General features: G+C 42.4%; 1 protein-coding gene across 11 annotated transcripts in view; it reads right to left on the bottom strand.

The window, feature by feature from the left end:
• The window catches only part of RNF8 (ring finger protein 8), a 36,479-nt gene that overhangs the window by 5,292 nt on the left and 17,961 nt on the right, over positions 1-13,226 (bottom strand). For 8 of the 11 annotated variants that reach the window (XR_003586178.3, XM_060403151.1, XM_060403152.1 and 5 more), the window contains exons 3-7: positions 10,149-10,889; positions 7,766-7,828; positions 5,366-5,455; positions 3,479-3,586; positions 1,077-1,281 (exon numbers count right to left, since the gene is read on the bottom strand). Coding sequence is in view for 9 of the 11 variants with exons in the window: in XM_060403151.1 (XP_060259134.1) it covers positions 1,077-1,281; positions 3,479-3,586; positions 5,366-5,455; positions 7,766-7,828; positions 10,149-10,889 (1,207 nt within the window). In the remaining 2 variants the exon portion in view is untranslated. The remainder of the gene's footprint in view (positions 1-1,076; positions 1,282-3,478; positions 3,587-5,365; positions 5,456-7,765; positions 7,829-10,148; positions 10,890-13,226) is intronic. The other 3 variants (XR_006057363.2, XM_060403153.1, XM_027958351.3) reach the window with 1 other exon arrangement.

The following is a 13,226-nucleotide window of genomic DNA, read 5'->3' as shown; positions in this document are numbered from 1 at the left end:
GATTTCTTAAGGGACCAAACATGATAATCAGATCTACCCTCCTCCTCTGAACTCTCATCCCTGCCTAATAACCAATTCTTCTGATCCACTAGTTTCCTTGTGCTCTGCCCAGGACACATTCTTTTGCCACAAGGACATTTAAGTCTCAAGCAGGGTGGCTCTGTAATCCTCAACAGAGCAGGCCCCAGGTGTGATGAGATCACTTGTGTTAGAGGAGGAGATACTCTCTATGGAAGTATGGTTCCTTGAGGAAACTCACCCACCCTCACTTCCCTAATCTCTTTATTCAAACTCTCTCTGGGAAACTTGTTTATTAGGACACCCAAAGTTAATGTGCTTCCCTGGTGGCTCAGAGGTTAAAGCATCTGCCTGCAATGCGGGAGACCCGGGTTCGGTCCCTGGGTCGGGAAGATCCCCTGGAGAAGGAAATGGCAACCCACTCCAGTATTCTTGCCCGGAGAATCCTATGGAGGGAGGAGCCTGGTGGGCTACAGTCCATGGGGTCACAAAGAGTCTGACACAACTGAGTCAAACTAGTCCTAGTGAAGTTAACATAGTAGGATTAAATTAATCTCTTTTTGGCTTAATGTTATGCCCGATTTGTGTAGTTAAGCTGTGACTCTTACAGATAGAACCTATATATGTTTTCTTCATATGTTTTGGCATTTTCCAAGCTGTGAATCTTTGACTTGTACACATCCTATTTATAATTTATAATTTATTGTGTACCCAACCCAAGATTTCTGCAACCTACCGAGAGCAACAGACAGCAACTAAACTGTCTTGAACGACAGCCCCATCTAGTGACTAACACTGTAAGTTGTCCACCCCTGTGTTTTTCTAATCCCATCTTTTCTTATCCCTTAACTAAGACACAAACACCTAAGCCTCCCCATTCCCTGCTGCTCAAATATTCCATTCTGCCTCAACTGTTCCTTACATGTCTATTACCTTTAGCTTCCTTTACTTTCCCCCATTACTTCCACCTCCTTCTTAAGCTCAAGAACCGTTTACCTGACTCTTCTGGATCCAAAAAAGTCTGTTGAGGGGACTCACCTCTTTCCATACTCACTCACCTTTTCGTTCCCTGATGAGGACAATTCGTCGTTCTTTCGCTTCTGAGTTCAGATTGTCTACCATCTTACTAATGCAATTGTCCAGAACCAGGGAGCGGGTTTTGGACTTGATGTCCTTCCGACAAATGGGGCATTCTACTTTCCTCTTCATCCACTCATTGATACAGTAGGAGCAGAAACTATGGGCACAGTTCAAGGTGACAGCCTATAACGGAAATATGAACACACACATCAGAACTGTGACGCTCACTGCCCCAGGGCCGCTGTGATCTCAGAGTTAGGAAAGCAGTTAGTTCTCAAGACGAAATAGAAATTAAACCATAACTTCATCTAGAGGCCTTACAAAGGGTATCAGAATCATTCCTAGGAACTGTAAATTTTAAGTTTCATGTTAGATTATTTGTTTTCTCTCTCAAAGTTAAGCTCATAAACTCAGGCTCCAGGTAGGCTGATTTGTCTTATTTTGTTCCACCAACTCAATTCACACTGCCAACGTGGCTTAGCTATCCCGCAAATAAATGCCACTGGACTTAAGCAGGACTAGAAAACATGCGCATGTCTGATACACATGCATCACTAATTCTCTCAGGAGAAACAGCTGTATGTCCTAATGGTACAGTAAAACCTCGATTTTAACTCACACAGTGAATACTCAGTACACAGAATGTTAGGAGGCCCTTATCTCTACTCAAAAGAAGCTTTAAAAAGTATACGTAAAAGCACTTAGGCTAGGGAAAAAGAATCTAAAAACAAAATAGGAAAAAATGTAATGGGTTCAGCTGACAGTGCCTTAAGTAATATCAATAAGCCTATGAGAAGAGAGAAAGCAGAAAAGGGCCCGTATCTGAGGTGCTCCTGAGCAACCCCAATGGTCAGCTTTCTGCCAAGGTCCTTATCACTTTTCAAAACATAAACCATACTCTTCGTTTCTCTTGTTTCTCTTGTATCTCCTAAGATACAACTTTTTCTGGAGCTAAAAAGTTTTCTTTCTTGCTTTTGGGAAAGCAGGGGGAAATAACACAAACTTTGTATTATTTTCCAAATGCCAAGTGGAAGCCAGAAGGCCAACTAGGAAACATTCTCAGTAAAGAATGAGACATACTAAAAAAAGAAAAAGTAAAAATAAAGAATGAGACAAAATTCTCATAAACAGGACTAAAAACCTGCTGACTAAAATGAAATCTCTAACCCAACACTGATTTTAAAAGAGGACCAGCAGGGAAGGTCAGCACATGCTGTAAACCAAACAAAGATCAGGTTATTTGTCTCTTACATGTTGTGCAGACGCTCCATGTTGGCTAACTCATCACTTATTCCGACCCCTTTCCTTGTCGTCTTCTATTACGGTGCATAAGTCATGTCGAAACAGTACTAACTGAGTTTCTCCAAAGTAGGGAATCAAATGACTACAAACTATGGGGGAAATTATGATCTGAAGTCAAAGCAGATCCAAAGCAAAAGAAACAGGTCTATCCAGGACAGATTTTTCAGGAGGCTAATAGACCCAATCTCCCTAAAGGCCACCAGAAAAAAAGGAAGCTGTGTGTGTATGCGTTTTCTTTTTAAATGAGTCTGAAAAGCACTATCATTTAACAACTTTAGTCTAACACTTGTTGTGTAAGATGAACTGGACACAAGTGGTAGAATTTGCGAAAATAAGAGAGTTTATGCAAAAAGAAGACAGGATAACAAATGAAATCCTAGGCGTGATGTTTCATTTTCATAAGGAGCCTCCGAGTCCCTGAAAAATGCTCCATTTGGCCACTGAATCCCGTGAGCATACCTCAATGACATTTACCCCCTTGTTCAAAGGCTGCACTGCACGCCCACTCTCAGCACTGTGTCCATTCAGAGCAAAGAAAGACTAGCTTTATTGAGTAGCTTTATTCTGATACTTCAAATTTCTAATGCCATCTAATTCTGGATTCTGCCAGAATCAAATGGATCCCAGGAGTTAAAAAAAAAAAAAAAACCTTCAGGAGCTCAACACTAGGCAAAAAAAAAAACCCCGCAAAACCCACAAAACCCAACAGCTCATAGTTGTCGGCAATGTAGGAAACATATGACATTCTGACCTGTGGGAGGGTGGGGCAGCCCCTAGATGGTTCTTCAAAACCAAAGTGTTTTTCCCTCAACAACAAAAAGATAAAGGCTTTATTATAGCCCCAAACACTGATTCTGCCAAAAAAAGAACTCAAGAACAAATGAAGTAAGAAAAAAGCCAGCGGAGGCAAGTGAGAAGTGGCCACCTCCAGCAGCCACTTTGAAGTCAAATAGCTACAGTAAGTTCCTGGAGGAAAAATCTCTTCAGAATGTTACCCTAGAGCAAAAGCAGTCTGTGTAGCTGAGGCTCCATTCAGGGGTAGGAGAGTGAGAAGGCGTGAGCCACTACTCATCATTACCTCAACGAAGTATTCTGAGCAAATAATACACTGGAGCTCATTCTCTAGCACGTCATTCATGTGGCTAAGAACTTCCTCCTTCTGTGCTTGCACCTTCTCCTTCTCTTCCTGCAAAGACATACAACCCCACCTGTCATTCGGGAGAACTAACAAGAATGCAAAATAGGACAGAGCAGGATTAATAGTATGCAGGAGGATTCAGAAAGAATCTAAATTAAAAATCCACCCTGGTGTAGTAACACTAGAATAAAATTCTTGCCCCAAGGATTATTGCTTCTCAGAACTGCTTTCTAATATAGGGCACTGTTGTCCATTCTTTTCCTTTCTCGACTTTATGAGTATGTATTGGTATTGCAGTTTCGGTCTCCTTCCCAAAAATAACCAAATGAGAAAAACTGAAGTCAGCATACCAACCCCGCCGACCATCCAAGGCCAGAACGAGACATTAGGTATTCTATAGCACACTGCAGTTCAGAGGGGATACAAAATCATCCTAAGCAGCCAAGAGCTCACTAGATAAGAAAGAAATGAGGAACAGTCCATAAAGGCAGGAAGCTTGAATTAGTGTATAAGGTCCTCTGTGTTCTCTGCAGATGTCTCTCCTACAAAATAAGGATAATATCCAAGGTGCCTGGAGGCAGGAGGCTGGAGAGATGGCCTGTTGAAGTATCTTCAGGCCTCACGCTCTGTGATGCTTGTTACTTCCCACTCCTGCCGTGCAATTTCCCTGTGCTTTCCCCAAGAGACAGACTGCTTGTAGACACCCTTTTCAAGAAGGATCTAGTGTCCTCTCTTGAAGTCAACATATATTAAGTGCCCCTAATGGGGAGAGGAAAAGCCAAAAGAGGGTATATTTGAGAGGTTATTTTTCATGTTTTATTTTCTCTTCTTATCAAAGCAAAGATTGTGAGACTAATCAGGACAGTGAAGAGGGAATGGACCCATTTATAACTAGAGTCAAGTTCCTTGAAAACTTCTGAATTGCTGGGTTTAAAAAATGTGGTGGCATTTTAGAGGCTGGGGAATAAAGTACTACGTGATTTAAATAGAGGATAGGATAGCAAACCAAGTGGAAAAAGAGTCCTCTCCTTTCTGTAATCTGCTCCAGATGTGTACCTGAGGAAGGGTGGGCTGAGCAGGCATTAATTCCCAGGCATTAATTTCCCATCAGAGGAAGCAAACTGGTGGCCTGTGGACTACATCCAGCCTATAGACTTATTTACTTAGTTTGGCATTCATGGTATCAAAAAACTGAACCTGTTACTACTACTTAAAAATCGGGATACTTCACATAAACATCTGGATTTCCATTTTCTGTGAAAAACTCAGATCTGACAACACTGGGCCTGCACTTCTGGTTGGCAACTGGCTGCTGCCGAGAAGAGCTGCCTCTTGGGGGTATGGGTGAGGGTGGAATTCCGCCTCACAGCTCCCCACTGTGTTCTTACACCCAGGCCACTTTATTCACTTCTATTATCAGTCTGACTCCAGGGGGCATTTGAGTCTACAACCCCTAATTGAAGAGTGTCATTGATTTGATGTGAGAAATAATTACACAAACGCATCAAGATGAACCGCTTTTCCTTTTGACCACACCACCCCTTAGCCTCTGTGAGTGAGACACTCTGAAGGAACATCTGCCACAGACAATGGACTAGACTGCAGAATGTATCGTTCCCAGCAGTTCGCATCTGAATGAGGGAAGGGAACAGATGTTGTCTTACAGGCAGAACCTTCTACAGGCCTAAATAATTTTACAGATTATTTCCCTTGAGACAGGGAATAGCCATACCTCTCCCTCCATTCACCAAAGCAACCCTTGCACTGCTGAAAATGCTGAGCTGCATGTACCAACCAAATTCTAAACCTTCTTCTTCTTTCCAGTACCTTGGTCTGCTCCAATTCTTTGTCCTTGGCTTGAATGATTGCTTCAAAGTTCTTCTTGCTGCGATTTAGCTCTTCCATCAGCGACCGATACTGCAGAAACACAGCAGATACACACTCAAGATGCAGGGCACTATATTGTTCCTTTTAGCCACCAGGCCTGTCCCTCCCTCTGTCAGCAGCTTTGGTTCAAGAGATTAATGGATTGGGCAATTTCAAAATAATGTTTTTGTTTCTCCAAGACATACCAGTTAAATGCTGCCTTTTTTTTTTTTTTTTTTCAGGGAAAGGAGCAGACAGGGAGGGAAGCCATCAAATCTATTAATCCCTCTGGAAATAACCCAATCTTCATGGTCATCCAAAGCAACTGAAGAACTTCCAGAGAGTCTGACTTTGTGGGTTTGGCTTGGGGCCCAGGGATGTTCATTAAAAAAAAAAAATTTTATTGGTATAGTTGATTTACAAAGTTGTGTTACCTTCTGCTATACAGCAAGGTGAATCAGTTATACATATATATGGGATATGCATTTTTTAAAAAGCTACCCAAGCGACTCTGGGAACCAATGCTGAAGAACTAGTAACTAACTCTAAGGATACCCAGCACTAGAAGCAGCTTTTAAGAAATAATTAGGGATATACAGGATTCAGGAAAACTAGATTACTGTTTTCATTGAAATGAAAAAAAAAAAAACCTTTAACCTATTTACTCTATAAATCACATACTATGTGCTGATAAGGCAACACTGCCTGAACTCTGCCTTGGTATTCTGGAAACTGGCATGCCCAAGAGCTAATGGCTCATTTACCATGACTCACTGCCTACATCAAATATCAAGAAGTTCCATTTCTATGAAACATAATGGTTAAGTATAGATTATATTTTAAATTTCATTTCAGATCCTTTTTTTAAAGAAGGTGGTTAAGTATTCTGAAAAGATATCACTCAAAGAAATACATTTCAAAATGCATGGGCTCAAAAAAAAAAGAAAAGTCAGTGATATCAGAAGTCCTTAGTATTCACCTTGACTACTAATTAGATGACTGTGCCTTAACTTTCTCATCTATAAAATGGGAAAACAGGTGCCCCTTCTACACTGGGGTTAGTAAGAAAAAACAAAGACATACATGAGAACACTCAGGAAAGTTTTAAAATCTCTATGTAAAGGCAAGTTGTTATAATTATAAGTCTGGAAAATGAAAAAGAACAGCTTCAGAAGGACCATCAAGTGAAACAAAGAACCAGTGTGTTTCATTTGAAGGTGGTGAGCCCCCAAGCATGTCAGAGAACCATGGCCTGACAGTGTCCCGTGCTGGGTTAATGAAGGGGGACAGCCAAGAGCCTCATGCTGAACGACAGCATAAGTCGTTCTGTCTCAGGAGAGTGTAAGGCGTTGGGGGTGCAGGGTTCTTAATGATCCCTCAAGGATTTTCAAGAGCAGAACCTTCCTCTTTTCCAGTCAATTTCAAAATGATATCTGTATATTAATTTAACAATTCTCTAAATGGGAAACATGCACATCCTCCCAACCTAGAAAATACACAAGCTTAGAAAATAAAATTCCAGAAAGATTGAGTTTTTCACCTAATTCTTTCCAAGGCTGTTTGTGAACCCAAGGAAACCAAAGTGGGCAAACTCCCAAGCATGCAGGAATATGTGGCTGTTAGCGCTGTAAGAAGGTTGACAGACAGGTAAGCAATAAAAGAACCAAATTTGAAACAAATTCTAACCCAACAGCTCATTTTTCTCAAGAAGATATGAACGCTAACCTCCTGACTTAAACTACTAATCATCACATATAACTGATAGAAGACAAAGCAGGTTTTTAAGATGCAAACAATAATAACAGAGCGAGCTACTAAAGTTAAATTAAACAAGTAACAGGTAATCTTTTAGGATAATTTTATTCCTGTGAGTCTTGCCTGTTTACTAGTAAATTGATGTTTCAGTGGCTGGTAAACTGCAAATTCTCAACCTAATCTAAGATGCGTAATTGGAACATTCTTGAATGGTTTCAGAATGGCTTCAGCTCAGGAATAGTGAGGTAATGGAGGCACTGCAGGCCCTGGTGGCCAAGTCACGGCTCGCAATTTCCCTCTGCTGCCCTCACCTTTCTGAATGTGTGCAGCCATTCTCCCAGAGAGCCTCCTAATTGCTACAGGCTCTGTTTCATCTTCACTAGAGCATCTCGTGCTCAGATGAAGATGTAAGCTTTCACGCTGAGGTCTGGCGTGTCTGTGAGGTTCCAAATCTCAGACCTGATGCTGTGAGCTGCTGCCACCTGCTCTGTCTACAGCCTGGAGGTGCTGCAGAGGGGTGTGCAGAGGCAGCCAGTGGGCACATGAAGCCTGGCTGCCCCCACTCTCGCCCACTATAATCTCAGGACAACAGCAAACATAAGTTACCTCCTGCAGAGCCTGGGCCAGCTGCTGCTTCAGGTCCTCTTCGCCTTCCTCTTTCTCCAAACCCTGAAAAGCCAAAAACAAAATGGAAGGCTTCCCTGTAGAAACGGGGGAAAGGGGCAAAATACAGTAACAAGCAGAGCTGACCTGCTAGCAGAGGCATCTGGAAACAATAGGGGACAGGGAGGGAGTGGAAAATCTCCCATTTTACTTTAAGCTGTTGGCAGTAAGGGACTTAAGCAGAGTTAAACTGCTCAAACACTGTACATCTCAGGGCTGCCACCTTCAAGTCACCACTCAGGGGGCTCTGGAGCAGCTCTGGATTAATACTCCAAGTCCCCTTCACTGGCTAATGCTATGACTCTCAAAAGGAAGGAAACTGAGAGTTTCTGCATCACCAAGTATCTAAATTGAAATACAATCTCCTGGGCTGGCACTCACAGCTCCGCCGTGTTTTTCCTCAGTTCTGGCCGCTCTGTCTCTCACTCCGCGTCTTTCCCACCTCTGGCCCATAAGCTGTTCCTCCTCCGCCGGCCTTGGCTGCATTTCCTCCAGGGCCCCTCGAGTGTGGATGTCTTCCACATCATCACTCCCCTACATCCAGCACCCTCCACCAGAACCTCTGGGTCCTTCCCTCCTTAAGAATTACCAGCCCACTTAATACACCAACTGGAAATTGTTCTCTTAATCTACAGACTTTTGAATCTACTGTGATTATTTTCTGTGTATCTTGTCTCAACAAGATCTATTCCTTTATGACAAAAACCATTAAGCATCTTTATAACCACCCAGACCCAAGTATAGTGCCAGGCAACCTGGGCGCTCAAAAAAAAATTCTGTGTAGGAATTCCCTGACCATCCAATTGTTAGGACTCTGCACTCCCACTGCTGAAGACCTGGGTTCAATCCCCGGTCAGGGAACTAAGATCCCACAAGCTGCGCAGTGCACCCACTCCACCCCGCCCCTCCAAAAATCTGTGTGAAATAACAAGGGTTTAATGAGCTTCTGAGCAAGCAGCAAGGGTAGGATAAATTCCTAGGGCTTGGTACAGAGGAAAATGCAGCTAGTAATAAAGGACTAGATACACCTCTAGTGTATGAGCAATTTATATATGACCCTCTCATTCCTAGAGAAATTCCCTAAATGAGTCCTTTTTGCCTTTCTTTACCCTTTTAGTATGGAAAAAGATTTGACAGCTAGCTACATCTTGAAGCATGCCCAGAGCAGCCACAAATATTAATTAACAGTAACTCTTGTTATTGAACATATTAGCCTTTAAAAAGAGTTCTGCCCTGGTGAAGGTGTCATACACTAAACAGGTAGAGATAAACCTTCCTCTATTAATTTCAAGAACCAGTCCAGGCTGGAAAAGGGCAGCAAAAAAGTACACATAAACAAGCAATGTATACCCTGAGAAAGACCCACTTAATCCATGGCCTTTGCTAAGAGCATCAGTTCAAGGGGATAGCAGGGCTTAGATGAAATCTATAAATTGTTCAGAAATAAGCCAACACAAGTGGTTGTTTCTTACCCTGAGTAAAGTAAAGGAAAGATAAAAGCTTATTCACATCAATCCTGATTGGCCCTTCTTAGTTCTAAGTCAACAATGGGGAATTCTTGACATTCAGTCTTACCTGAGGAAGTGGGTGGGAGTAAATCATGTGGTTCTAGCCAGATGGGAACTGACATTTTCAGCAGAACCAGGATCAGCCCTAGCCAAGAAGCTCTGTGCAAGAGCTGATCATCTAAACAAATGACTCAGGGATGCAGACACATTTACTCTCACGTTGACACAGCCAAGACAGTCATTTTATCTACTGAAGAGGTAGACATCCTGTGGAAGGTAGCACTCAACCCAACAACTGAGTGATGGTATATCTGCCCCCTCCCATGTTGGCTACTCAGGACAGAAATAAACATTTTTGCCTTTCTAGCCTCCCACTTCCTAGGTTAGCTACAAAGCTAACAAGTAACAGGTAAATCAAGGGCAGAGTAACCAGCTGACCTCTACCTGCCTTGGGTACAGGAATTTGGCTTTGACCTCAGGGCAGAGGAAGATTACTCATGAAAACAACCAATACTTTAATTGGAGTGTACTATTGGGGGTATCTTGACCTTCATCCAGCCTCTCTCTAAATTCACCTCAGCTCTGAGATGCCTCAGCTTTTACAACCTCATGCATCTTGGCTGGTTCTGGCAGTCCCCTTACCCCATGTTGACAACCCAACTCTGGCTCCTGATCTGACCACCATGCACACCTCAAAGTTTTCTGATCACATTACACCTCTTGTCCCTGGCACTAAACATATGGGCCCTGATCTAGAAACAGAGAGCTCTGGTCACAGGCTCACAAGGGGCATCTTGTCCTTCCCTCCTGCGTGGTACCTGGAGATGCTGCTGCTCTTCCTGGATGGTCTTCTCCAGCTGCTCCACTCTGGCCTGCTGTTGGGCCTGCTCCGCACACAGCTGGGACTGTAAATCCTGCAGTTCCTGCTCCATTTTCACAATCTTCTTTGAGCTCCCTTTTTTGGTCTGCTTTTTCACATTCAGAACAGCTACCTGTTTTTCCTGCATCTGTGTTCTCAGCATTAGGATCCTGGACATGGTTACCTTAAACAGCTCTAAGTTGCTCTGAGATGCTGAAGGATTTGAGGCTTTCTTCTTCTTATGATGAAGCTCTATAACTTTTGCAGGGCCTGGGTTAACATGAGCCCCTGTGGTCTTCCCACTTTGCTCAAAAGAAGTCAACTTAGGATCCAAATATTCAGAAGGTTGACTGGCCACTTTACCCTTCCCATGTGACTTCACTGGCTGACCAGGTTCACAAGACAATTTAGTTATTTTGGATTTCAAATTTGAGGGGCCTTCAGCTCCAGAACCCTCTAATTCATCCAAACTAAATTTCCTTTTAGTTCTCAAGCCCTTATTTTTTTCCATCATCTGGTCACTTTTAGGGAAAAGACAAGGATAAATCCTCTCCCAGTCTTCTTCGGTAACTTCATATTCATACTCTGCATTCTCCTTATTATCCAGAGGTACCCCAAGCTGGATGTGATCTCCTTTATGGATAGAATAGACCTTTAAAGGTTCTAGACGTTTTTTGTTCAGCCAGACACCATTTAGACTCTAGGGAAAGGGAAAAAAAGACAAAATAAGCTTCATGATTTTCCTCCTCTTAATTTTTCTGCTGCTGCTGCAAAACCTATCTTTTTAGGAAGAAACCCCTTGAGAACAAATAGAATAGAAATTCATAACCCACCATTCTTAGAAACAGGATTCTTCAAATAGTGCTTTGACTTATTACCTATATGACGTTCATGTCTTCAGAGAACTGCCTGTATAATAGGCAGGAATCACCTTATTACTGGAGGATGAATTTACTCAATTAAATGCAGTAGCATTAAAACAAACTGAAATCAAATAGCTCTACTGACATAAACTAGGGGCAAAGGGCCAAGACTAGAAAACTGCTGTTAGTAAAGGCAGTAGCATTCTAATGATGAGGTTCCAAGAAAGTCATGCAGGCACTATCTCTGGATGTGTGTGACCCCAGAGCACATTGGTGAATTGAAAAACACTTCCTAGAACTCATAAACCAAGAAAGAAAGTACCAACACCTAGCACTGTGGTCAAATTGAAGGTGGGATCTGACCCAAACAACAACCCCCGGGAGGAGACCCAGGTTCAATCCCTGGGTCAGGAAGATCCCCTGGAGAAGGGAATAGTTATCTACTCCAGTATTCTTGCCTGGAGAATTCCGTGGACAGAGGAGCCTGGCATGAACTGTAGTTCATGGGGTCGCAAAGAGTCGGACATGACTGAGCAACTGACACTTTCACTTTCGATGGGTAACAGAACATAGAGGTTAAGAGTCAGAGTCTGGATTTATACAAACTTAGGTTCATAGCTCAAATGAACCACCTTGGGCTTCTTACTTGCATGGCCTTCAGCAATTTACTCTTTGTATATCAGTTTTGACTGTAAAATAGTACAGTTCCTACCTCATACTGCTCCTGTGAGGAATGACTGAGATAATTCATGCAAAACACTTAGCACAGTGACTCGCATATAACAAATGATCAATATTTACTTTTGTGGTTTAAATCACAGTGTGGAGATTAAGAGCAGGGACCCTGAAGTCAGACTGCCTGGGTTTGTAATCTGGCTCCATTACTTAATGGTTGCATGACTCAGGCAAGTTTCTTAACTTCTCTAGGGCCCAGCTGCCACATCTATCAAGTGGAAGATAATAACAGTCTCCCTCATGGTGTTTGTGTGGCTTTAATGAGATAACATATGTAACATACTTAGAAAAAGTACCTGACACATGGTAAGCATTATGTAAGGGTATATGCAAGGGCTCACTACTTTTTCTGGCTCAGCTGATTTATCAACAAGCACTTCAACCCTATGTTCAGCATCTTGCAAGGTAAACATACTGAGTGCAAAAGCAGAAGATATGAAAACAACTTTTAGCAGCTGACTCTGGAAAGAAAAACACAAGGGCATATTTAAGCAAATGTGGGATCACATAGAACAGCCTATAAATGCAAAGGAATATCATGTAGAGCTGAGCTAGCTAAGAGATGCTAAGCGGGGATGACAAGTCCTAAAATAGACTTGAAGCAAATGCAGGATTTAAAGTTTAAAGAGACAAGTGGGCATTTTAACCCATATCAAGGACTTAACTTTGGGGGACAGGCCGGAGATGAAATTCACATCTGGACTGGGACTAAAGGTTATACTCATTCAACAAAGGAGAGGAATGGAGACCAGAAGAAGAGTCAATTTAAAATTATACACAGGAAACAGCCTCAGGGAAAGCAGTATGACACAGGGGGCCACCTAATGCCAACGTTTACGAAAAACTCAAAGGCAAAGTCAGGGTTAATAAATCAAGAGGTTACAGGAGTAGCCTAAGATGAGAGAAAGCAAGGATTCCCTAAAAAGAGGGGGCAAACTCTTTAAGACCTTTGGCAGCCCTCCACTAGATCCTCTGCATTAACCTGCCTCCTTCAAAGCCCTTTAGGTCTTGAAAAATAAGCTTTCAAAATTTTCCGATCACATTTTATCCTTGGATCCCTCTGTTTACCCATTAATCACTCCTTGGTGACACCTAGTGGTATAATTTGGACCAAAGGCCCAAATTGGGTTTGCTCACAAAGCGACTATAGAAAAGATGAAAACACCACGGCTATATAGGAACAATCAAGTACTGCCCAGGATATGATCTCAAATACAATGGTTTAAATAAATCAAACTCCTGTCAACACTTTCTTGATGCTGGTTTTCGTCATCACTAGTATGAACAATGTCAGCAGCAGCAAAGTAATAACCAAAGAAAAGCCTGCCCAATGTCTGAGTCATCAATGGAATAAGGGTGGAATAATCCTCTGCCCCTTAAATGCTGATTACTTCACTTGATGCTCAATCTCTGTCTAGCGTTTTAATCAGTTGTTCAGA

The sequence above is a fragment of the Ovis aries genome, chromosome 20 (genome assembly GCF_016772045.2).
Source record: "Ovis aries strain OAR_USU_Benz2616 breed Rambouillet chromosome 20, ARS-UI_Ramb_v3.0, whole genome shotgun sequence".
NCBI classification, from domain to species: domain Eukaryota; kingdom Metazoa; phylum Chordata; class Mammalia; order Artiodactyla; family Bovidae; genus Ovis; species Ovis aries.
Note: the sequence above shows the minus strand (reverse complement) of the source record. Positions and strands in the feature narration are given on the sequence as shown.